The following is a 24,562-nucleotide window of genomic DNA, read 5'->3' on the forward strand; positions in this document are numbered from 1 at the left end:
GGGGAGTTCCTAATCCTTTCTCTATCATTTTATGTAAACCTTGCCACTGAAGGAACAGTCTGTGTTACCTAATCATGACTCTGAGGTTAGCTGACTTTCAGACACTGTGACATACTGCTAATTATTTAATCTCTTTTTTCTCATTTTATGTCTTCAAATTTAGTTCAGTAAGATTAATCATGCTAGAAAAGAAAGGCATAAAAATTATTTTGAGGTGTCTTCTAGAAGTGTTTATTTGTTCCACGTTTGTTTAGAAGCAGAAGGTATCGGGGAGCCTGGGTCGCTCAGTCGGTTAAGCATCTGACTTCGGCTCAGGTCATGATCTCGCGGCTTGTGAGTTTGAGCCCTGCGTCGGGCTCTGTGCTGACAGCTCAGAGCCTGGAACCCGCTTCAGATTCTGTGTCTCCCTCTCTCTCTGCCCCTCCTCTACTCACTCTCTGTCTCTCAATAATAAATAAATGTTTAAAAAAATTTTTTTTAAAAAGAAGCAGAAGGTATCTCAGGTGAAAGCAGGTTTGGAAGGTCATGTTTCAGTGTTTGAATGGAACCTATATAACAGTCAGCCGGCCTTAGCAACTAACCATCTAAAATAGAATGAATGTATCTAGTAGAGAGAGGAAAGATGCTACCCAGATGATATTATAGATACTTCTTAGTGATTTCACATGTGCAGCTTTATAGTAGTATGCAATATGTTTAGTTTTACAGATTTTTCTATTATGTACTCTTTGAGCTGTTTTTCAAGTTCTGTTTTAAAGAAAGTAACGTTCAGAATTGATTGCTAAAAACACCAATTTATTTTCATTTTCATTTTCATTTTTCATTTTTCATTTTCAGTTTTCATTTTCATTTTCATTTCATTTTCATTTTTCAACTCTTCAAAGTAGTAATTAGTCTTTTTGTAAATCTTTTTTGTAAATTAGTCTTTTTGAAATCTTTTTTGTAATTATCAGGGGAAACATCTATAAAAACCTTTGGTGTGAATTTAGGAGTTATTTAGAATCAATATTAACAATGGTTTATTTCACTGTCTGATCACTTTTCTGGTAAATAGTCTCTTTCAAGAGTTGGATTCCTCTTGAAATGTTTTAATTGTCCTTTTCTTCTTTCCTGACAATCTCTTTTACTTAAAAAGCCCCTCCACGGGAGCTGACAGAGGAAGAAAAACAGCAGATCCTTCATTCAGAGGAATTTCTCATCTTTTTTGATCGGACAATACGGGTAATTGAAAGAGCACTAGCAGAAGACTCTGACATCTTCTTTGACTACAGCGGTCGAGAGTTAGAGGAAAAAGATGGGTTAGTTTCTTGTGTGCATGTTCTTTTAAAAAAAAATACTGCAATAAATTATTGTTGATTCTAAATTCTCTTATGTATTGACTAGGCAAATCTCAAACCAAACAAATCAGAGGAGGATGAAATTCCAGGGTTGATCTTGCTGAACAGCTTTGACTAAGGGCTTTGGTTATAACTTCTGGCTTAGAGTTTCCCTGTAATTATCATGTGCTTCCGTGAAATGCTTTTGAACTTGATATCTGGGGAACAGTCCAGGTGATAGAGACTGGCAGAGTCACGTACATTGTCCTCTGAGAAAACATTCTTATAAGCAGCAAAGGAGATTTGTGTTGTATCCACCAGATCTATTTTTGATGTCTAAGCAAACAGGAAGCTGAACAAAATAAACATGAGATATGGGAGCCCTTCACTGATGTGGGGAACAGCTAAGAGAGACCGCAACCCTTCTTTTTGATACCATGAGTATATGTGTATATGTCTTATAGGAAACACCTGTGCAGGGATATATCTAAAACTAATCAATAAAAGCAAATGATCCTCCAAATGACTTTCTCTGAGACCGTAGCATATGTAATGTGAAAGGCAGCGGCCGTCAACCATCACCATGGGTATACTGGAAGGTACTTTATGAGCTTTATAAGAAATAAATCTAGCCAGGTTTATTAACAACTTTATAAGAATTTGTAAGAAATAAATCTAGCCACTGATTTCTTTTGGCCAACAACAATATGAAAAGTTGAGATCACCTGCCTTAGTCATCAGACTTGGCTTTTTGCTGTTTCTAGAATTCAAATACATTCTCAAAGAACAGTGTATCATCATTGAGGATGCTTAAGGGAATGTAACAGAGGCTCCAAAAGCAGTTTCAAAAGGAGGTTCTGAAAATATTCTAAGCAGTTGACAGCATCATTAGACTACTCCAAAGAGGCACTAATAGTTTGCATATACACATTATGAGATGCTTTTGTTCTTTGAAAAAGCCATTATTCTGTGGCTCAGTTGATTTTCTGTGTCCTGTTTCCTTTTGGGTGCCTGACAGTTACTTGGGTGTGCGTACCTCTTTGCCTGAGTTTGTAGTGGTGGAGTTGAAGAAGGGTTAGCAGGAAAAAAGAGTCCTAAGTCAGCCAATTTGGAGCCCAAGTAAATAGTCTGGAGCCAAGTCACCATCTGAACAAGAGCTGTATAAGACAAGTGATACAGGGTGCAAGGCAGTGGGATGAAGCAAATGAACAGAAGAAAGTGAGTGTGGAGGAATTTTTGAACTGATGCTAAAGAAATATAGGTAGCTTTTTGTGCAGGTCCAAAAGCTACTGGCACAGAAGCAGCAATACTCAATTTGCACTCAGTCTTGTGGAGCAAATGCATGACCAGTGCAGGGTTCTGCAAAGGAGGTTTTGTGGCCAGTTGAGTATCAGCCAAGCAAACACTGGCCAAAATGTATCCCTGGGCCCAGATAATGTTTTGGTCTATGTTAAGCATCTACTACTTTTGGTGAATCCCCCACTCTCCACTATGCCTGTCTCATGATAAAACTTACCACTTGCTATTGAGCAGGGAGGCAACTCTACAACCAGTCAGATATTACAGGTAAATAGAAACATGCATATCATCTCTGGTCTAAGGCTAGATGAGGTGGTATTGATATCAAAGAATCTGCAAGTGGGCTCTGCTCCCCTGATAGCTGGGAGATTTCTAGTAAACTCTGCTTCAATATAGAACTTATTAGGAGGAAGAGAAGGCTTTTGGGACTGGCCAAGGTGAGAGCCAAATAATTATTTGACATTTCATACCAGGTTTAAAACAATACATGGAAACCTGTCCTGGGCCAGGCTAGAGAAAACTTTTCACAAAGGACACCACCGTTAGTTCATTTATTTATGATCAGCGCTTGCTATGTAAATTGATGCTTTGGCCTCAGCGAGTGCCATGCTCTTGCCATTTCATTCTTTCCATATGAGCAGCAGAGATAAAGCCCCTTTCTGAAGCATCACATTTGTCTTTGATGTTTAAACCCTCCTAGGGATGTCCAGGCTGGAGCCAACCTTTCTTTCAATCGTCAATTCTACGATGAGCATTGGTCCAAGCACCGAGTAGTCACTTGCATGGACTGGTCCCTGCAGGTAAGAATTATTGTTGGGACGAGACAAACTGGACTGTGTCCTCATGGCATTTGTGTTTTAAAAATGAGAGATTTTCTCCGTTACTTTAGATGTGTTCACCAACCTACAATCTTCTTCTATGCCTCTTGGTTTTCTTTCCCATTTTACTAAACTTTCAGTTTAAATTTTGCACCCTGTCATCCATATGCATTGAGTTCTTACTATGTGTTAGGTACCAGACAAGGAGCCAGGCCATCTTGTCTGTAAAACTGCTATCATTAAGGTCACCAGGGATTTCCTATCCATCAAATCCTGTGGGCTATTTTAAGCCCTCATCTGCCCTGACTTCTCTGTCAGCCAGCTTAGTTGACTTCCTCGTATTCTAAGAACAATATCCTTCCACTGAGTTCCACAACATTACTCTCTGCTAGTTCTCAGACTTCCCCAAAACTTCTTTTTCTCGTACACTGCTGTGGTCCTCGTGGCCATGCCCCCAGCCTCTCCTTTTCTTCCCAATATGCTGTCTGGTGGAGACCTCTTCCACTTCTGTGGATTCAAGCACTACATGGTAGCCTATTGATATCTCCCACCCGTCCCCCTCCTAAATTCCACTTTACACACCAGACAGATCCACTCAGGTGTCTCCTAGAATCTGTAATCACTAATTCATTATTTTCACATATCTGAATTTTTTTCCTCCTGCATTCTCTTTAAGTTAAAGACATCACAATATACCCAAGGGCCTAAAGCAGAACTTTCATCATTAACATTAGCAACTTTCCCCCCTTAATCTTCCAGACCCAGTCTGTCACCAAGATAGACTGTCTCCACTCATATGCATCACCTTACATCTGTGATAATGCTAACCTTCTAAGTGGTCTTTCTACATCCGTGCTTGTTCATCTATGGTTTTCCCTCTGGACCCCTAGCCAAATAATCTTTCTAAAATGCAAATCTGATCACGCCACTCCCTGGATTAAAACTCCCTGTTGCCTCTAAGAGAAAATCCTATGCTCCTTAGTGTGGTATTCAGAGTGAAAGTAGGCAAATTTATCAAAAGTCACTTTGCTGAAGAGCCAACTCAACTACTTGACAAATTACCCAGCACTGAGCAGTTAAATAATGTGCACACAGCCTAGTTGTGAGGTGGCCAGAGTTTGAACCCAGGTGGTCTGACCTCTGAGCCCACGTTTGTAACAACCACGCTATGTTCCTGCCAATGACAATGACATAATGGCAATGAGGAAAATAGGAATAAGTTCTGGGCATGGATGTGCAACACAGTTTCTGTTTTCTTATAGGGTATGTTTTTATTGGGAATAATAATCATGGCTAGCTTTTTTTTTTTTAAATCATGGCTAACTTTTAATTTGTGTTTCTTATGTGCTAAACACTATGCCGGCTGCTCTGAAGGCATTACCTTATTTCAGCCTCATAACTCAGATGAGGCAGTCATTACTATTTCCATTTTGCAACTGAAGAAATTGAGGCTCAGAGAAGTTAAGTAACTTGCTAAGAGTCACTCAGTCAGGATGTGGTAGTGTGGGGATTTGAACTCAAGTCCTTTGCACTTCAGGGCTATTCTCTTTACCACTGCCTTTCACAAAGGACTTTTGAATCTGGAACCAAGAGAGGTTATAAGTGCTGAATGATATGGGGCAGATAGCAAGTGCAGGATCTCTCTGGGAGACTAGGATTTAGACCAATGGAAGGGAGGAGAGTGTGTTCTAGGCAGAGTTGTGAAACAGATGATGTGAAGAGCCCCATTTAATCCTACTGGGGAACAGGAGAACTGAAGAGGAGTGTAATCCCTCACAACTGGACTGTCATCAACCACCAAGTGGGCCGGTGTTTTCTCCTCTTGAACCTCCTTTTACATGCAAACAACAGAGCACACAGTGCATGATCGTGCAGAGACTAATATAAGCAGGGCTGGCCCAGCCACTTCCCGCCAGTGTGTGGGTGGTCTGTGAGCACGCTCGGGTGTATGCACAGAAATCGGATCCAAGCCTGAGGAAACACTTAGCTCGGCTTGTTCACTTGTTCTGAGTCTGGAAATTACACAGGAACCTTATCTGACACATTCCTCAAAGGTGACTTCTACCGTGTTCCCGGGGCCTGTTGGTAATGCTCCCTGAGGAGTTGGCGGAGAGAGCATCAGCGGGGCTGGGCCCTGCATGGCCGCAGCATGTGATGGCCGTATTGGCCTTGGAAGGATTTATTTCCACATGGGGGTCTGTGTGATCGTCTTTTGCAAGAACTGAAACTGTAAAGAGCAAAAACTCTACCATGGAGAGACCACATGTACTTTTCACCATTTTTGTATAACCTACTCACCTACACTGTAGAGGAGAGGTTTGCATTTCTGAAAAGCATGTTTTATGTGGAGCATGAGAAAAAGGAATTGGAATCCTCGGCTCCTACATCATAAGATTTTTATGGGGTTCCAAGGACCAGGTTTATATGGTTACGGGATGCAGACTCTTCTAAATGATTCTGGATGCAATTCAGTAATGTTAAGAAAGAAGAGCAAGAGAAACAGTCTCAGAGTCTAATAGTGGCCTGTATGTCTAGGGTGTTTACCTGAGTGGAACAGAGGGGAGAACAAGGAAAAAACCGTAAGGTTTCCGCATGGCTTTGCTTTGATCTTCTGGGCTTCTGGAGCAAGAACACTTTAACTTTATAACTTTGTAAATATCCACCAAACATCATTCCCTGGAAGAAACAGTGGCACTCGGGCAATTCTGTCAGCCCTGTCGTTCACTGACCATTGCTGAACAGTGTGAGCCAATAATACTGTCCACATACCGCATGATAGCTTTTCCAGGCTTGTACAAAACCACATCCATGACCTTACTCCTACCATATATACTCCTCTCCCATGTAAAATGCATCCTCCAACCTTGCAGCTATCCAGGGTACAAACCTGAGTAATCTTTGATAGTTCATTTAGTTTCCACATCCAATCAAATTTATAGTAGCAAGAAGACTCCCATGGATACCAGCTCAAGTCCACTAGCAGGTGGATTTGACACTGACTTTATGCCATGCCCTCTACTTCTTGCTTATCTTAGGAAGTGGCTTCCTCACTGGTCTTTCTACCTCCAGTCTGTATACTGTTGATCCATTATAAGCACTTTGACCAGATTAATATTTGTAAAGATTACTTATAAACTCTCAGTATCACCTTGAGCAAGTTGCCTGGCTTCTCTTTACTTTTAGCTTCCTCATTCATAAGATGATGGTATAAATACCTCACTCATATCCTGACTATTACATGAGTTAATGTACTTAAAGCAGTAGGACTTAAAAAGCATCTGGTACATGAAAAGTGCTCAATAAATGTGGCCAGTGAAAGTAGTAGTGGCAGTAGTATTAGTAGTTGCTGAATATAACTCCTCGTGTCCCCAAAGTAAAGTCTAACATCATCAGCCTGTACTTGGCAACATCTATGAGGATGCCCAGACACATTTCCAGCTCTTTCTGCTTGTTCACATCCTCATATAACCTACCTCCAAGCCAAATGCAACAACCTGAAGCCTCCTGAATATGCTCCATGCTGCACTAGTTAAGAAAATTTCACCTCTGGTTAGCGTAAGCAAAACGGGTGATTTACTAGAGAGGTACCCATGCACTTAGGAAATCCACAGAAAAGAAGAACTGGGATTCGGGAAGAGTAGAGATCCAGGCTGCTTGAGGGACCTCACCAATAGGATGCTGTCATAACCTGACTCATATGCCAGCCCACAGGTTCTGTGTCTCAGTTCAAAATTTACCATAGCCAGTTCAGGGGATGTGATCTGTGCTGGGTCAAGTATCAACCCTGCAATGAAGTAATTGTCCCTGAGAAGTTAAATACCTATGTACTGAGGGAATCTCCAAAAATGAGAGAATTATTGTGAACCAGGCAGATGACCAAGATACATCTCCTGCACTCATATTTGTACCCTTGCCCACATTCCCTTCTCTCTTCTCTCCTAATAATCTACCCATTGATAAGGCCCAATGCATGGATCCTTTCTCCTTAGAAGTCTTTTCCAGTTTCTTTCCCTGCCACATCCTATCCCAACTAAGGTGGTTCTTTCCTCCTCTGTACTTCCAAGGAACCTTTTCTACACTTCCACCGTAGCACATTATCATGCTCTGCCTTTAAGTTTGCATTGTAGTTATTCATACTTGTGTCTTACCTTTCCTCCCTCTACGTAAGGGTGAGCTTCTATAGAGCTAAGCATGTTATTGTTGACATTCTTGTCGCACATTTCACCTGGTGCAGTGAATTACATATACGTAGGAGGCACTGGACACGTCACGGTGGACTAGAAGGGACATGGCCTTTGAAGCCAAACAGACTTCAAGTAAGGCTCTCACATCTTCATTTATTAGCAACATAACTCACAATGAGTTACTTACTCTAAGACCCTCGGCTTCTTCATCTGTAAGGCTGGTAAAACCACCTCTGCTCTTGGGGATGGCAAGGAGCCAATGAGTAAATGTATCACCCGGCTCAGCGTCTGACACGTAATGGGCCTGAAAACATATTGGTTCCTTCTTCTCTGATAAATGTCTGATTTTATTCTCTGTAAGAACAAATAACTTGAGAACAGATCTGGTAATCTCCACGTAAAATTCTCCTAGGTTAAAGATTGGATAATCCAGCCTGATGAGTAACTATAAACTTCCTAGTTGTTCATATTCCCTTTAACATCATAATTTTAACATTCAGGTTTTAAATAATTGTTCAGATATTTGCTTTTCATTTGAGAGTAAGAAAATAGGACTAGTCATGTTCAAACAAACAATGGGAAAAGGCACATAAGAAGGGACTTTGAAATCATAAAAGCTTGCATGAGATATGAGTTAAATCAGTATCTTTGGGATTTGTGATGCCAGTTATAGAAATTACATGAAAGGCATTTCACTGGTATTTTACTAAAACTCTCCCTATTTTCAAAATAAGCTTTAAAGCCAAATGATTTTAACTATTTTTAATGGAAAAAAGAAAAAAAAAAACAAGTGGGAGCCAACTATGAGACCCAGATGTGAAGCTGTGGGATATTATTGCAGACACATCTGGCTGCTCATTGGTCACTGCGGCAGGGCTGTTGGTGTTTATAGAGTTGCCTTTCACATGTGACATAGTTAAACTTCAGATGGACAACCTGGAGACTTCTGTGTTTATCTGGATATTAGTTTCTTTGAATGGGCTTTGAATCAAAGGCCTTTCCTAATGGGCTTTCGATTCAGCCACTGAGGAACGTTTTCTAATAAAGAATGATTACTTCCCCTGGTGGCTGCATACGTGTGTCTTGTAGGATTATACTTCCTCCGCACCAACCAATTGTAACTTCCTGCAGCTTTCTTAAGCTGAGGTTGCTGCAAAATTAATAAAGCCACCTAGAAGACTCAGGTTTAATTGTTTTTGATAGAAAAAAAGTTGATGTTTAAAGTTATAAGGACCATCTTCTAATAGAAGATGTATGTGTGGGTATATGTATATGTGTATGTATGTGTACATATATATGTATGTATATAAATATATGTATGTATATACATACACACACACACACACACACACATATATATATATATATAATAGTGAGAAAGAATGGAAAATTAAGTTATCTATGAGCAAAGAGTGATATAATCTGCTATAATCCTGATGCTATTTTTAATGGTGCCGCCTTATGGGAATGCCAGGTAGGAATGGCATTTTCATGAAATGGATTCTAACTCATAAACACCCCTCACAAGATTCATCCCCAGCTTGTTTAATTACACACACAGCACAGAATTCACACAGGGTAAGTAGGTATTTCTGTTCACTTTAGAGTCCTTATTATTTTACTCATTGTGGTTCTTGCACTTATGCTTTTAATTTTGACATTATTTGACAACAAAAGATTAAATATAATGTCTTTCTACTGAGCACAGAGTCACTAAAATAAAAACAGCATCTGTATTTCAACAGATTTTGACACAAGTTGATTATGTGCTAGAGGTTACAAGATACTAGATTTAAAACTTAATAAGAATAAGTCCCTATACCCAGAGAGCTTACAAACTAGTAAGAGACATAAGTGGGAAAACACCATAGTACAGTTTGACAAGTGCTCTAATGGGGGAACACACAATAATGCTAAGGGAGCCTATGAGAGATGAGGAACGGTGGTAGAAAGTTAGGATTGTTTGAAGGACTTGATTCATGTGTTGAATTTTAAAGAATGAATTAATGTCAGGAGTGCCTGGACGGCTCAGTCAGTTAAGCATCTGACTCTTGGTTTTGGTTCCAGTCATGATCTCACGGTTCATGGTTTTGTGTCCCACGTCAGGCTCCTCACTGCCAGTGTGGAACCTGCTTGGGATTCTCTCTCTCTCCCTCTCTCTCTCTGTTCCTCCCCTGTTCATGCACTTTCCCTTTCTCAAAATAAATAAATGCTTAAAAAAAAAAAAGAGGGGCGCCTGGGTGGCTCCATCGATTGAGTGTCTGACTTTGCTCAGGTCATGGTCTCACGATTCGTGGGTTTAAGCCCCGTGTCGGGCTCTGTGCTGACAGCTCAGAGCCTGGAGCCTGCTTCTGATTCTGTGTCTCCCTCTCTCTCTGACCATCCGCCCCACCCCCGCTTACTCTCTGTCTCTCAAAAGTAAATAAATGTTAAAAAAAAATTTTTTTTAAAAGAATGAGTTAATGAAACAACACGTAAGAGGTATTCTAGTAAGAGTGAGTATTAAACTCCTAGGCATAGAGGCTATACCTATGAACCCCAGAACTAGTCCATGAGGGTGTGGGGGTTGAGGAGGGAGGGCAGGTGGTAAGAGATTAAGCAGAGAAGGTGGAAAATGACCGATCATGAAGGACCCTATATGACCTGGAGAGTAATGATGAGCCATTAAAGTTTTTTAAGCAGAGGAGTGACTTAGCCCAATGTATGTTTTGTAAAGTCATATTAACAAAGGATGGAGAATGGAGTGGTGAGGGTAGGGCCTGGAAAGTCTGCAAGAAGGAAGCTATTTAGGCAGCTGTAGCTTGTATTCAGATAAGAAATTAGTTTAGGAGATCCTCCCTTTATGGGTGGAAGGAAAATATGCCTTTGAAAGGTTTTAAGGAGGTAGTAAAACACAGTAAATGGGAAGTAAAAATGAACATGGAGTGTCTGGTTTGGGCAGCTAGGTGAATGTTAGGTGAAAGGCACCAAAAAGAGAGTACAGTAGAAGAGTAAGAGGTTTTTATAGAAGGCAATAAGCTCATTCTTATGCATTTTGTATGCATTGTATCTGATGTGTCTATGGATAGCTCAGAGAAATCTCCAGTGTGAAAAAGACCTGTAGCTGAGAGAGAAATCAAGGCTAGAGATATAGATTTGAACATTGTCAGTATTTTAAAGCTTATTAAAGTCATTGGAGTAGATGAGATCACCCAGGGAGAATGTATGGACAGAGTTTTGTAAAAAGGGCAGAAAACAGTCCACCACTCCACTGGAATATAGGTGTTAGAAGGATAACCTATAGCGATTAAAAATAATGGTGAGGAAAAGAATCAGGAGAGAAAGATGTATGGAAAACAATATAAGAGAAAGGAGGGAGCAGCCCGAATGTCAGATAATGCAAAGAGACCCAGTAATGTGTGTGCAGTTTGGTAGTTATCTGTGACTGTGGTAAGCACACCTGGAACACTGGAAGCAGACGGCAGATTGTAAGAGGCTGAAGTAGTCATTGGTATTAAGTATGCCACAACATAAAAAAAAAAGTGCCATTTACCAACAGACACATGAAAAGGTGCTCAACGTCACTCCTCATCAGGGAAATACAAATCAAAACCACACTGAGATACCACCTCACACCAGTCAGAGTGGCCAAAATGAACAAATCAGGAGACTATAGATGCTGGAGAGGATGTGGAGAAATGGGAACCCTCTTGCACTGTTGGTGGGAATGCAAACTGGTGCAGCCCCTCTGGAAAACAGTGTGGATGTTCCTCAAAAAATTAAAAATAGAAAACCCTACAACCCAGCACTAGCGCCACTAGGAATTTATCTAAGGGATACAGGAGTGCTGATTCACAGGGGCACATGTACCCCAATGTTTATAGCAGTGCTTTCAACAATAGTCAAATTATGCAAAGAGCTTCGATGTCCATCAACTGATAAATGGATAAAGAAGATGTGGTTTATATATACAATGGAATACTACTTGGCAATGAAAAAGAATGAAATCCTGCCATTTGCAGTAACATGGATGGAACTGGATGCTAACTGAAATAAGTAAGTCAGAGAAAGACAGATATATGTTTTCACTCCTATGTGGAACTTGAGAAACTTAACAGAAGACCATGGGGGAAGGGAAGGGTAAAAAAATAGTTACAAACACAGAGGGAAGGAGGCAAACCATAAGAGACTCTTAAATACAGAGAACAAACTGAGGGTCGATGGTGGGGGGGGGGGAGGGGAAAATGGGTGATGGGCATTGAGGAGGACACTTGTTGGGATGAGCACTGGGTGTTGTTTGCAAGCGATGAATCCTAGGAATCTACCCCAAAACCAAGAGCACACTGTACACACTGTATGTTAGCCAATTTGACAATAAATTATATTTTAAAAACAGTGTCATTTAAATGATGTAATATAGCATGTGTCTGTAGGAATAAGGAAGTTTCCTTGTGTTGGCAATTTGACATAATTCATCCTTGTGACCTTTTCCATCCAGTACCCCGAGCTGATGGTTGCTTCCTACAACAACAATGAAGATGCTCCCCATGAACCAGATGGAGTGGCCTTGGTCTGGAACATGAAGTTTAAGAAAACCACACCAGAATACGTCTTTCACTGTCAGGTAGGAGTCAGCATAGTAAAAATAACTTACGTCTCCTACAAGACCAAATATAGTTCATGCCGCCTTGCATCTGTCTTATGTGGAGAGGAAGAACCCAGTATAAAAATGGAATTGTTGACAGTTTTGGAAAATTCCCCCACAGTAACCTAACGTTTGGGGAAAGTGGCAACTCTTTCCAAACAGTTAGGAAGCCCAGTCGGGGACTGTGTGTCATTTTCTTTCTATTTAAAACAGCCCTCATGAGGATGAGTTTATAAAGAGCTCACGCTTATGAAGAAATCCTGGTGTACCACTTCCTCTGCTTAGCAGCAACATATGCTTGCCAACCCACGTGGACATCCTCAGATCACTACCATTTCAAGCTTCTTCCTCTCTTTGAGATATAGTTCAAAGGAACTTGGCCAATTTTAAGTTTACAGGTGCCATCTTGCTTCCAGATAATAATGTTTTTGTAGTTGGTGTAGGGGAGTACTTATCATGAACCTTTCTTGAATTTTGAGAAATGATCATTTCAAACAGTTTTGGATATTTTACTCCTTGTGTCTTTTGACACATTTGTCTTCTCTTCTATTCAACACAGTACAGGCTGAGATCTATTTTACACTTGCACACATTCAGCTTTGCTTTGTTGCCATGACTCTACCTAAATCATAGGCCTCTGCAGTGGCCAATACACCAACCCCTTTATTAATGTTCCTATCCTGTGATTATGCATAGGAAAATACAAAACAAACATACCAGCTCAAAGTTTCAGTTCCTCAAATATTACAATTCAGAGGTATTGAGTGGCAGATTACTCTGAATACAAATACACCAGCTGAGGAGGGTAGGTAAACCTGTTGATATTTGGAAGCTTAGTGACATTTTATATCTAAGAGCTGAGTATCATTTTGAACTAAAATATGTTTAGACTTAGAACATTATCAGATATAATTTGGGGAACAGGAGCTGCTGGAATAAAAGTCCCAGCTTCAACCTGATTGAGTAACCTCTAACTCTGGCCATGTTTTTCTAATTTACTATCTTAAAAACAACAAGAAGTCTAGGTCGGCATAGTAAATAACCCTTATTTTTTGGACCTTTGAAATAAGAACAGTTTTTTCTTTCTTTTTTTTTAAGATTATCAAATTTGTCAGTTTGATATGCTCTTTCTGTAAACATAGAAGCACAAAATCCTAATTTTGTTCAGTTTTAAGAAGTTTGCTGAATTACCAGGAAAATACTGAAAGGATTATGGGATAAGCAGAAGCACATTTTTGTAAAACAGTGCCATTTAAGCTACTTTCATTCTGTTAAAGGCTTATCTTGATTTTTTAAAAACATGAGGTAACACATTTTATTGTTTTGCTCAATGTACATGTCTATCATATTTTAAATTTATTATATTAACTGGCTATAGGTAGCCTGTGACGATAACCACTTAATAATATGCTTACTATTCACAACATTGCGTCGTAGTAAGGGTCAATAGGAACCTAATAATGCTGAATGAAAAAGCAGACTTCCTAGGTCTTTGGAATTGCCTGGAATTTTAAAATTAACTATTTTATCACACAATAGTTAATACCAGTATTGACTGAAAGGAGCATCTTCTCTTTCCTGTCCTGGTAACTTTGGGATCATTTACTGAAGATTTCACCAGTGCACATTTAATTTCATTTTTAGTTTCTCCCTTAAATGATCCAATATGTGTATTTAGAAGAAAATAAACTCCTGATTAAAAAAAAAAAAAAAAAAAAAAGAGGTACTCTCCATATGTGACCAAAAGATGTTGACTAAAATATCTCCGCTATCCCCCAAATTCCTATTATTATCTTCACTTCTTCTGGTGACCAGAAGGTTCTAAACTCTGCCCAGCCTTCTCACTGGGAGAAAAGTGAGGATTCTAATACTTTTAAACTTTGGAGTTGGTTAAATGACACGTGCAAAAGACCATGAGGACTCTGATATTCTAGGTATCAAATGATAGCTACAGAATTTAACCACACACATTTTAAGATATTGAACATCATGACTGTGCTACTCAGATATAAACAAGTAGTTCATATAAATGGCCCTTCATATTCATGAGAGACGCATTTACAAAATCTTAGCGAAACCTAATTGCTAAATACCATCACAGTACCTAGTTTCTGATCCTAAATTATTTCTCTTAAATTGACCTAAGTGTAGGGGGTAGAATGTATCACCAACTTTGGGAAGGTGAACGGGAAAGAGCTTTGATCCCTCTCTGAAGTGGAGGAAAAGGAGGAAGTGGGCATAGCCAACATTATTATGAAGCCCTTCTGAGGATCCCTGCTGTATTATTAGTCAGACTTCTCCAGAGAAATAGAACCAATAGGAGATAGATAGATAGATAGTTAGATATAAAGACAGAGACAGAGGTTTAGAATTGGTACTTCTTCAGGAAACTGGTCTTTGCTCTTAAGGCCTTAAACTGATTGGATGAGGCCCACCCACATTATGAAGGATAATCTACTTTGCTCAAAGTCTATTGATTTACATGTAAATTACATTTAAAAATACCTTCATACCCGCATTTAGACTTGTATTTGACCAAAACCTGGGTGCCATAGCTTACCCAAGTTGACACATAAAATCAACCATCATACCTGAATTTCACCTCAGAGCGATCCAGGAAATCAATGTCTTTAATAACTCCTGGAGTCCTACTAATTCCATATCACTTTGGGCTAATAAGCAAATATACCTAGAGAGATCAACCTTGAAATTATTAGACTTTAAGTGAGTGGGAGCTTTCCTAAGACATGAGAAAAAGCAATAATTTGAAGACATGGAGAATGTCTCCATGACATTGAATTTATGAAAAAAAAAAAAAAAGGTACTAACACGTATTGAGAATCTACTCTTTATATCTTTACATTCACTGTCATAAAGCCCTGTTACTCTCCTGATGAGAACCCGCAGCTCAGAGAAGTCATGAAACTAGGGCAGGTATCTGTGAATAGCAAAGCCAATTTTGAAATCAGGTCTTTTTTACCACAAAGCACATGTATTGCCTCCTGCCGCATTAGTAGGGGATTCAGCCAGGTAACATCTCTAGCTATGTGTCATGGGGGACGGGTGAATGGAGAAGAAATGGATCAGAGCTGTTTTCACCTTCTTATCTGAAACTGCAATCACCTGGACCTCTAAGAACTACTGATGTCTGCATTCCACCAACAGAGATTCTGATTTCATTAGTCTGAGGTCCAGCCTGGGCATTTTTAAAAGCTGCCAGCTCGTTTGAATATGCAGGAATATGAATATGCAGGAACCACCAGGATGTAGAGGAGATATGAAGAAAGGGGATGATAAGGTGGCAAAAGTAGTTGGCTGTTTTATTTGGAAGTGTGGGACTTTTCTTCTTGCCCCACATGTCCCTTTTCCTCTTTGACCCAAACTAGAGCTCTGTGTCTTGACTTTATTTCTCTGACACTGATCTCCTACTTGACTCAAACTGAGAAATTTCCTAACCAATTCCCCTGCTCCTGCCCCTTCCCACTTACCCACCCTCACCCTGGAGACCCACACTCTTTTCCTCAACTCACTCATTGCTGGGATCTGCCTCTGTGGTGAATGATCAGAAGACCCAGAATTGTTTTTCCAGGAATGGGCTCAAGACCCCCTTGAATATGACATAGAGAGAATATGAATTGGAGAGTACCATTTATTTTGGGATAGTGAGACACCTTGCTAAGTGGATATCCTTGAAAGTAGGATAAAAGCCAGGTAATACCAGTAGCTACCAAAAGAAAACCTAAGTGCTATAATATTGAGTATGCCTGAGCTAGTGGAGACCAAACCAGGGGTAACTTGGCAGCCAGGGAAATCATAGATGAGTTAGCGGATGACTATTGTGGGGGATGGGGAATAATAAGGGCAGTTTGGTTACCATGTGCTGAACTCAAATAATTTACGTTTTTTGTGCTTCTCCCTTTATCATCTCATTGATCCTTACAACAGGGAAGGAGCCAAGATGTTACTTCTTTGTTGTACTTGAAGGGTTCTGCAGCTCATGAGCAGTAGAACCAATACTGGAACCAAGGCCCATTCTACCAGCTATATCATGCCATCAGCTAGGCCATGCTCCACAGTGATGGGGCCAGATGGGGCTTGAGAGCAAAGGCTGTGTAGTTCATACAGGATGTATTTTCGGCAGCGTGCCATTTTATAAGAGATCAGTTAGACATGGCCTTTACCATGGCTCTCCTTACCATCTTCTCAACATAAAGGAGGATTTGGAGAGCCCACAGAATTAAAATACATACGATAAAAACCAAAATCCCAACTCACTGACCTATCACTTTTCTTCTACATCCTTTCTGATCTTCCGTAAAATTTACTTACTACAACTGGTCCCTTCTAGACACTATCTCGCTGAAATCAGGTAGTCTGAATGTGCTTCCTCATTCATCTGTGATGTTCCAGTAATTTCAAAGTTAGAGAGTTTGCTTAGTAGGAAGAAGGAGTGTAGATAGGAAGAAGCAATGGGTGCCTTTTGATGACTATACTGTTATCATTTTTAAATATTGCGTTAGTTATCCATTTCTTGCTGATCTTTGTTGATTCTTCATAATCTCCAGAACACTATAATTGCAAACAAATCCAATAGCTCAGAAAAGCATTATTTCAGGCCCTAGAAAGCAAATGCAGAAAACACAGACATCAGCTCAGTGTTCTTTTGCAAAGACTGACAGGCTTTTATCCTAATCATAAAAAGATTGCAGTATGAAGATTCGTTTCTCCCTGTTAAGAAAAGCAAGGCCAAATACCTTTTACTTCCATGGGCAGTTTCATGTCTTTGCTAAACTGAATTTTTAGTGTGGGCTCTGGTCCTGCATTTTCTATTTTCATTTCTGTAGGAGCTGTGTCCATACTTGGAAAACATTGGTGGACTGTGCATAGAAATCAGGCAGTCAGCCCACCACACAGTCTGGCAGTGCTCCTGACATCTTCTGTAGTGGCTTGCACACACTGTCATTAGATTATGCATTCTGACCACCCTGCATTGCTTACCCTGGTGTGGTCTTTCTCTTTTAAATGGAATGAATAGAATCAGGAATATAGATCTTAGAATTATCTGCATTGAGGTAAGTGGAAAAGCTATATTTAGAGGCTTGGCTTGGTCAGAGGTTTTTATTTTTACTTTTATTTTTTCCTGATTTGGTTTCTTTGTTCTTAGCAGTCTCTTTGTAAAGATTATTTGACAATGGCCTGAAACTGACAATGACCTGAAACCCTCCTCATTTCAGAGGGAAAGCAGAACCGGGAAGTGGAGTGATCCCAACTCATTTCATTGGTGCCAGTGTTTAAAATCCTCACTTAACTTTCTTCTTATGTGTGGCTTTGCTTCTCCTTAAGATTCTGTAAAGGGTACAGATGAGATTGCAATTCATGGCTTTTGGCCTTCCAGTGTTTGGTTCTGGATGAGGTTCCTGCTGACCGTGAAGAGAGCTGCCCTCACGAAGAGTGATGATAACACAGGAGGGAATGTAGACTGGTGGTCAGCAGGGGGACGGAAAGTCAGGACTTGCAGCCCTGGTCCTAGCTGACCACACTGCTGAGTCACCTGGGGGAGTCATCGAGGCCATGTTGTCACGTTGTGGAAAAGAGACTTCCTGCCATCTCAATGGAATTATGAGGTTTATTGCAATGAACTTGATTTCTTCTCCCATCAGTTTCTGTCCCTTCCCCAGCCCAGCTTGTGGTCCATAATCCAAGTCAACAAAACAGCTATAGACACAAAGACATAAATTAATTTAAATGCATCTTCCAAGGAGTATTATGACCAGAGAATTGTTAGAATCTCGCTCAGGGATTTTTATTTTACTTAAAGGAAGGGTAACTTTCATATGGCCTGGCTGATAAAAAAAAAAAAAAAAAAAAAAGGAAAGAAAAGGTATTTTCTAAGCTTTTCTCTGGAATATAGCAAGGAGAGGTTACTTAGTAGAAGTAAAAAAGAGGAGGGGATTATGAAAATTAGTAACAGGAAACTTCACTAAAATAGTCAAGAGGTTTTGACAGGGGGAGGTCTCATGCATGCCCTATGGCTCATAGTCAATTGCAGACCCAAGAGGAAGAGACGGACTTGACCTTGCACAAGGATGCTGCTCTACTACTCCAGCAGGGGAGGAAGCACTTTCCTCATCCCCTGCACGGGCAACAGTCAATGAAAAGCCACCACACTTTGAGCTCCCAGGTTACTCCAGTGGATTTTAGTTCACAACAGCCTTCCCAATTTACCCCTTTTCTCCTCAAAAAGCATGCCTCTCCTTTGTTCCCCCTCTTGCCTACGGCTTTGCTACACCTTGTTTGTCTTGGATTGCAATTCTGTTTTTTCCTGAATAAACCCATGTTTTGCTGGTAAAATAACTGGCAGTTTTTACCTGTAAGGGTAACAGGATGAAGGAATAGAAAGTTCTCTGACAAGTAGGACTCTATATTCAAAATGAGTTCCCGGGGTGACAAAATCAAAGTATATAATAGGTGCTTGGTCATTAGAGAACAAAGTGGACAGACAAAGAACATGCTAACTAATGTAATTAAAACCCAGTTTTCATTGTGATGATGGAGGTACTGCAGGCTGGAGAAGCCCGGAAGAGGACACCTCAACCATTGCTGTGTAGATCGTGATACACTTTTTGAAGTACACAGTTATGGAAAATTGAAGAATGCATATGGTGTAAATGTAAAATTAAGCTCTTACAAAAAAGATACAAGTTATATAGACGGGACAAGAGGAACAGCAGCACAGCGGCTGTTTTGTGCCTTTAGAAAAAAGCCTAAGGGAGTTTACATGTACGTGCTGAAATGAAACACGGACATTCGGAAATACTTCTTTTATACCAATTGAGTATGACTGGTCTGATGATTGAGGCTTGAGCTAGACACTGATCCTTATTAAATCAAACAGCAGGGGCTTCTTTTTCTCTTTTGGCCCAGGAAGCTGGAAGCAGGGAAAATGCCTTGCCAGCTCTCACTCGTTATCTGCCCTCTTTCTGGAATCTTCTCCCCCAAAAATAGCACAAACAGAATTGATCATTGGAATCCATCTAGGGAAATTAGAATTATCAGCAGGATTATAGCAAATGGATTGTATCGTAGACGATCCATTATCTGAAAATAGCAATGAAGGAGGCTGTACACCTTACGAGGGACCAAGTGAGCTATTTGATACAGAGAATGCCATGAGAATACACCTTTGAACAGATCATTTCTTAAGTGTTTCCTTTGTCTTGCCATCTCATATTGCAAGTGATCATGCTGCAGTGTAATATTATGATGAAACCTGAGACTAACTAGTGTCTGCTCTGCCCCATTCATGTGCATATATTACTGAAGGCACAGAACCCCAACACTGAAGATTTATTCAGTCCTTGAATGCCCTTCTTTCCTTTCCCATGCCCTGGACTAACACTGTCTGAACTGGGCTTTCTCCAGGTGTGCCTCATCAGAGAATTGCCCCAGGAATTACTGATGCTGTGCAATGAGAGCCAGACGGCAATATGAGCAAGCTTTCTAGCCTGTCCCTCCCTTTGTCCTCACCACTCTGCCACCCAGCCATTCACTGAGGTCAGGGTAGCCTCGGTCTAAGGGGAACGGGTGTTCTCAGGGAACGAATTCTATTTACCTCTGAAGATTATTGTCGGGATAAAAGAGATTCTATAGGGGTATTAATCTGCTGGGGCTGCCATAAAAATTGCCATAGACTGGGTGGCTTAAACAACAGAAAATAATTTTCCCATCATTCTGGAGACTGGTAGGCCCAAGATCAAGGTGCCAGCTATTTTGGTGTGGTGAGGATTCTCTTCCTGGTTTATAGACACCTGCCTTCTGGATATATCCTCACTTGGCAGAGAGAGGGAGAAAGAAAGCAAGCTCTTCTGGTGCCTAATAGCATCATGAGGACTCAACCTCATGACCTTATCTAAAGCCAATTACCTCAAAAGCCCCATCTCCCATTAAAAACACATTGAGGGGTAGGACTTCAACATATGTTTGTGAAGGAATCTGGACATTGTGAGAGCTTGGAGTTGAGGCTGCTGGCTGGCCGAAGAACTCACAAGTGTTGATAGTGTGTTACATGAAGGGCAAGTCTTTTGCTAACACCACAAGGCTCTCTGGCCCAATGAGTGGAGTTTGATAGTAGTTCTTTCTACAAGTAAAAAAAATGTGGGGGATACAATTTGGTTTATAGTAGTAGGTGAACATTTCTTTACATATGGTTGTTTCAGTATCATTGCATGATGGTCACGTGGGAAGAAGCTTAAACCTTGGCATTCTTATTTTTCTTGCTTGAATATATTCCTAAAGAATTTCACCTAACTTTGATTCATTCATTCACTCATTCACTTATTCACTCATTCAACAGATATTTATGGAGTATCCACCATGACCAGGTCCTCATACAGCAGTTTGCTGGAGCTGGGAAGAAGCTGCCTCCCTCCCCAAGAGCTATTCACTTTTTCCCAGTCCCCACCATGCCCTATTTCCCATCACTCGGCCAGTTCCCCTCACATTGGTCATATCCCCGGTCAGATCCCTGTGTGTGCTTTTTGTATGATCTGCCAGGTGAAGACGGAATCTGAGACAATTCCAAAATTCTCTTATCTCAATCATTTAAATGTTTGTTTCATAACTTGATGATGATGAGATACTTACTGGGTCCTAGGAGACAGGTAAACACTATATAAGGCCATACAGCCTGGGATTGTAATTTGGGTCCCACCACCTAGAAGCTCTATGACCATGGGCAAGTCATACACGACAGTAAAATAAATGAATATATATAAAGCACTTAGTGGCAGGCACAGAGTATGTGCTTGCTCAGTGTCAGCTACAGTGATGTAACATGCAGGAATGAAATTCCAAATATGTAGTAATCTGTATGGCACCATCCAGATAGCACAGATGTGGCCCCGCTTTGTATTAGGTGTTGCATCTGTAGTTGTTGAATGGGGGAGACGGTGACTTAGGCGTGCAGAAGGAAGGGACCAGGGTGACTGGAAATCAGGGGAGCACTGGGAGAACATGAGGAAGGCATCTTACCAACAAGCACAAAATGATCTTGAAATTTTGATAACGGGTAATGTTGTACTGGTGTATGGCTTCAATATCATCCCTGCTACTCTGCTTCCACCATGTGCTAGGTACAGATGTATTTGCTTCTTTGGCTTAATTACTCATTCTGATTACCTCAGGCACAGGCTTCATAAAGGAACCCCCTGGTCTCTACATAGCTCATATGGCTTCACTGAAGTCTATATAGACTAGCTGGCCATTTGCCATACTGAACCCACTCTGGAGACCCTGAAGCAAGAGTAAGGAAGATGGGGTTGACAAATGTTCTACTTTCCTCCAAGACCAAATTAGCATGCCTGTTAAGAGCTGTCCCTCCTAAAGACATATGACCCAGGGCCCCCCTACATGGGGCTTTCATTCTCTGGAATATCAGACTGTGCTTTTCCTTTATCCTTCATCATTTTAATATAGACAGAAGCAGGTTTGAAAGAATATCAGGATGGGAATGCAAGCTGGTGCAGCCACTCTGCAAAACAATATTGAGGTTCTTCAAAAAACTAAAAATAGAACTACCCTACAACCCAGCAATTGCCTACTAGGCATTTATCCACAGGATACAGGTGTGCTATTTCGAAGGGACCTATGCACCCCAATGTTTATAGCAGCACTATCAACAATAGCTAAAGTATGGAAAGAGCCCAAATGTCCATCGATGGATGAATGGATAAAAAAGATGTGATATATATATATATATATATATATATATATATATATATATAGTATATATATATATGGTATATATATATATATGCCATATATATATATATGCTGTATATATATATGGCATATATATATATATATGCCATATATATATATATATATATATATATATGGCATATATATACTCACACACACACACACACACACACACACACACACACAATGGAGCATTACTCGGAAATGAAAAAGGATGAAATCTTGCCATTTGCAACTATGTAGATGGAACTAGAGGGTATTATGCTAAGTGAAATTAGTCAGTCAAAGACAAAAATCCTATGACTTCACTCATATTAGAGCTTTAAGAGACAAAAAAAAGATGACCATAAGGGAAGGGAAACAAAAATAATATAAAAACAAGGAGGGGGACAAAACAGAAGAGACTCATAAATATGGAGAACAAACTGAGGGTTCCTGGAGGGGTTGTGGGAGGGGAGATGGGCCAAAAGGGTAAGGGGCACTAAGGAATCTACTCCTGAAATCATTATTGTACTATATGCTAACTAATTTGGATGTAGATTAAAAAAAAATTAAAAAATAAAACAAGTTAAAAAAAAAGAATATCAGGAATTCTTAAAAAAAAAAAAAGAGTCTCGGAAGGAATCCTCTCCCTCAAAGTTGTGGCTATGGAGGATGTCATTTCGGGAAAGGAAACAGTGAACAACAGAAAGGTGGGCTGTAGTATTGCCCCAGGCCACATTAGCACCCACTGAGAGTGTTCTAGGTGCGACCACCTCTGAGAGGAGTGCTAGTGCATTGCTTTGGCATCTTTATCTCATAAGCACAGATCCATTTCTGGAATCCAGGCCATTGTATTTCTTAAAAATAGACCTTTTTTTCCCCTCTACAAACTTGACCAAAACCTTTTGATTTATGTGTATCTTTAAGTAGCCTAATATTTTTGGATGAAAGTGGTTGTTTGAACATGCCACGTCATTATAACTTACAGAGATGTACATATTCCCCATTAGTCACATTATTATTTTAATTGATTTCAGACAATGACTCTCAACAAAAGGCTATCCATTCCATTTTTTTGTGATTAATTCTTGAAATTACCTGAAAGCATTATTATTGAAGAGACTCCGTGGAAGTAGAATCATCATCCTTACTTCCGGGAGAAGTTTTCTAACCTTTGTTGTAATAAGTAGTCTACACTTTGCTTTTACCATGCTTGTATTTGATTTCTAATTTTTAAAGGAAATGGGCATTATTAGCCAAAGAAATAAATAAGGTGTTGCTTTTCTTAGGCAAAATATTTAGCTTAGTCAATTTTCAGTTGTAATCTCCTTATAAATGTGTTGAGTTCATATCTTACATGCCCACAAATCATTGTTGCCATAATAATTTTATATCTACACTTTTTTTGTTGTGGTTTCTAAAGCTGATATGTTTTCTTCTAATGAGTTGTTTAGAAAGTATTCCCAGCACCTACATCCAGTAAGGTGGGTTATTTAAAAGTCCTTCTCGGGGCACCTGGGTGGCTCAGTCGGTTGGGCGTCCGACTTCGGCTCAGGTCACGATCTCGCGGTCCGTGAGTTCGAGCCCTGCGTCGGGCTCTGGGCTGATGGCTCAGAGCCTGGAGCCTGCTTCAGATTCTGTGTCTTCCTCTCTCTCTGCCCCTCCCCCATTCATGCTCTGTCTCTCTCTGTCCCAAAAAATAAATAAACGTTAAAAAAAAAAAAAATTAAAAGTCCTTCTCCACTTCTTTTTTTTTTTAATTTTATTTATTTATTTTTTAATTTACATCCAAATTAGTTAGCATATAGTGCAACAATGATTTCAGGAGTAGATTCCTTAGTCCTTCTCCATTTCTTAATAACTTGGTCTGACATTATGTTGAGTAGATGAAATAAAATTTATTCCTTATATGCAATAAAAACCTTTGTTTCTTTAAATAAGTTTAAAAAAGTAAAATAAGTTTATTGTAAATATCGTCTTCTGAAAAAAGAAAGGGACAGAAGCAAAAACTGCACACAAGTGCCCACACTCATATAAATACACACGCACACACCCAAGACTCTAAAATCCTAGTCAAAAGCTATATTTCATAAAAGAGAATTATAGTAATGTTGATGGTTTGCCAAAACCTCAAGCAGTGACAAAATCCACAGAGTGTCCTGAAAAGGATGCCTTTGCAAAACCATGCCTCTCCAGATGGTTTAGATTAGAGATGTTTAAAAACACATGGCAGCATTAGTTTGGTTTAGAATTCATAGTTAATTCAGTAGATAAAATAATGCAAATTTGAAACCCTAGCCTGTGTATCAGAAAAATCATCAAATCTTATGATTGCTCTTAGGGGAGGTTGGTATGTGATGTGTTGATTTTTAAATGATCTAATTGAAATAATAAAATTAAGGAAGAAGGGGTAAAAAAAAAAAAAAAGGATTGAAAATACAAGAGTATAAGTAGAAACTTTCTTCCCTGCAGAATATTTATTCCTTTGAGCTGTCATATCCAATCAATTTGTATGGGATTCGACAGCCAATTGTCATTTCCTGAGATAAACTATGTAAAGAGGTTGTGTTACAGAGACAG

General features: G+C 39.9%; 1 protein-coding gene and 1 non-coding gene across 6 annotated transcripts in view; both read left to right on the forward strand.

Annotated features, from left to right (window-relative positions):
- The window catches only part of DYNC1I1 (dynein cytoplasmic 1 intermediate chain 1), a 313,409-nt gene that overhangs the window by 194,630 nt on the left and 94,217 nt on the right, over nucleotides 1-24,562 (forward strand). For all 5 annotated transcript variants that reach the window (XM_053896695.1, XM_053896694.1, XM_053896697.1 and 2 more), the window contains 3 exons: nucleotides 1,136-1,298; nucleotides 3,316-3,415; nucleotides 12,095-12,220. In XM_053896695.1, coding sequence (XP_053752670.1) covers nucleotides 1,136-1,298; nucleotides 3,316-3,415; nucleotides 12,095-12,220 — 389 coding nt within the window. The remainder of the gene's footprint in view (nucleotides 1-1,135; nucleotides 1,299-3,315; nucleotides 3,416-12,094; nucleotides 12,221-24,562) is intronic.
- Nucleotides 20,233-20,386, forward strand: LOC128775779 (small nucleolar RNA SNORA62/SNORA6 family). The gene has a single exon (XR_008420753.1). It is a non-coding gene; the product is annotated as a small nucleolar RNA SNORA62/SNORA6 family (small nucleolar RNA).

This window comes from Panthera pardus, unplaced genomic scaffold (assembly GCF_024362965.1).
Source record: "Panthera pardus isolate Hobbes unplaced genomic scaffold, ASM2436296v1 HiC_scaffold_8, whole genome shotgun sequence".
NCBI lineage: Eukaryota > Metazoa > Chordata > Mammalia > Carnivora > Felidae > Panthera > Panthera pardus.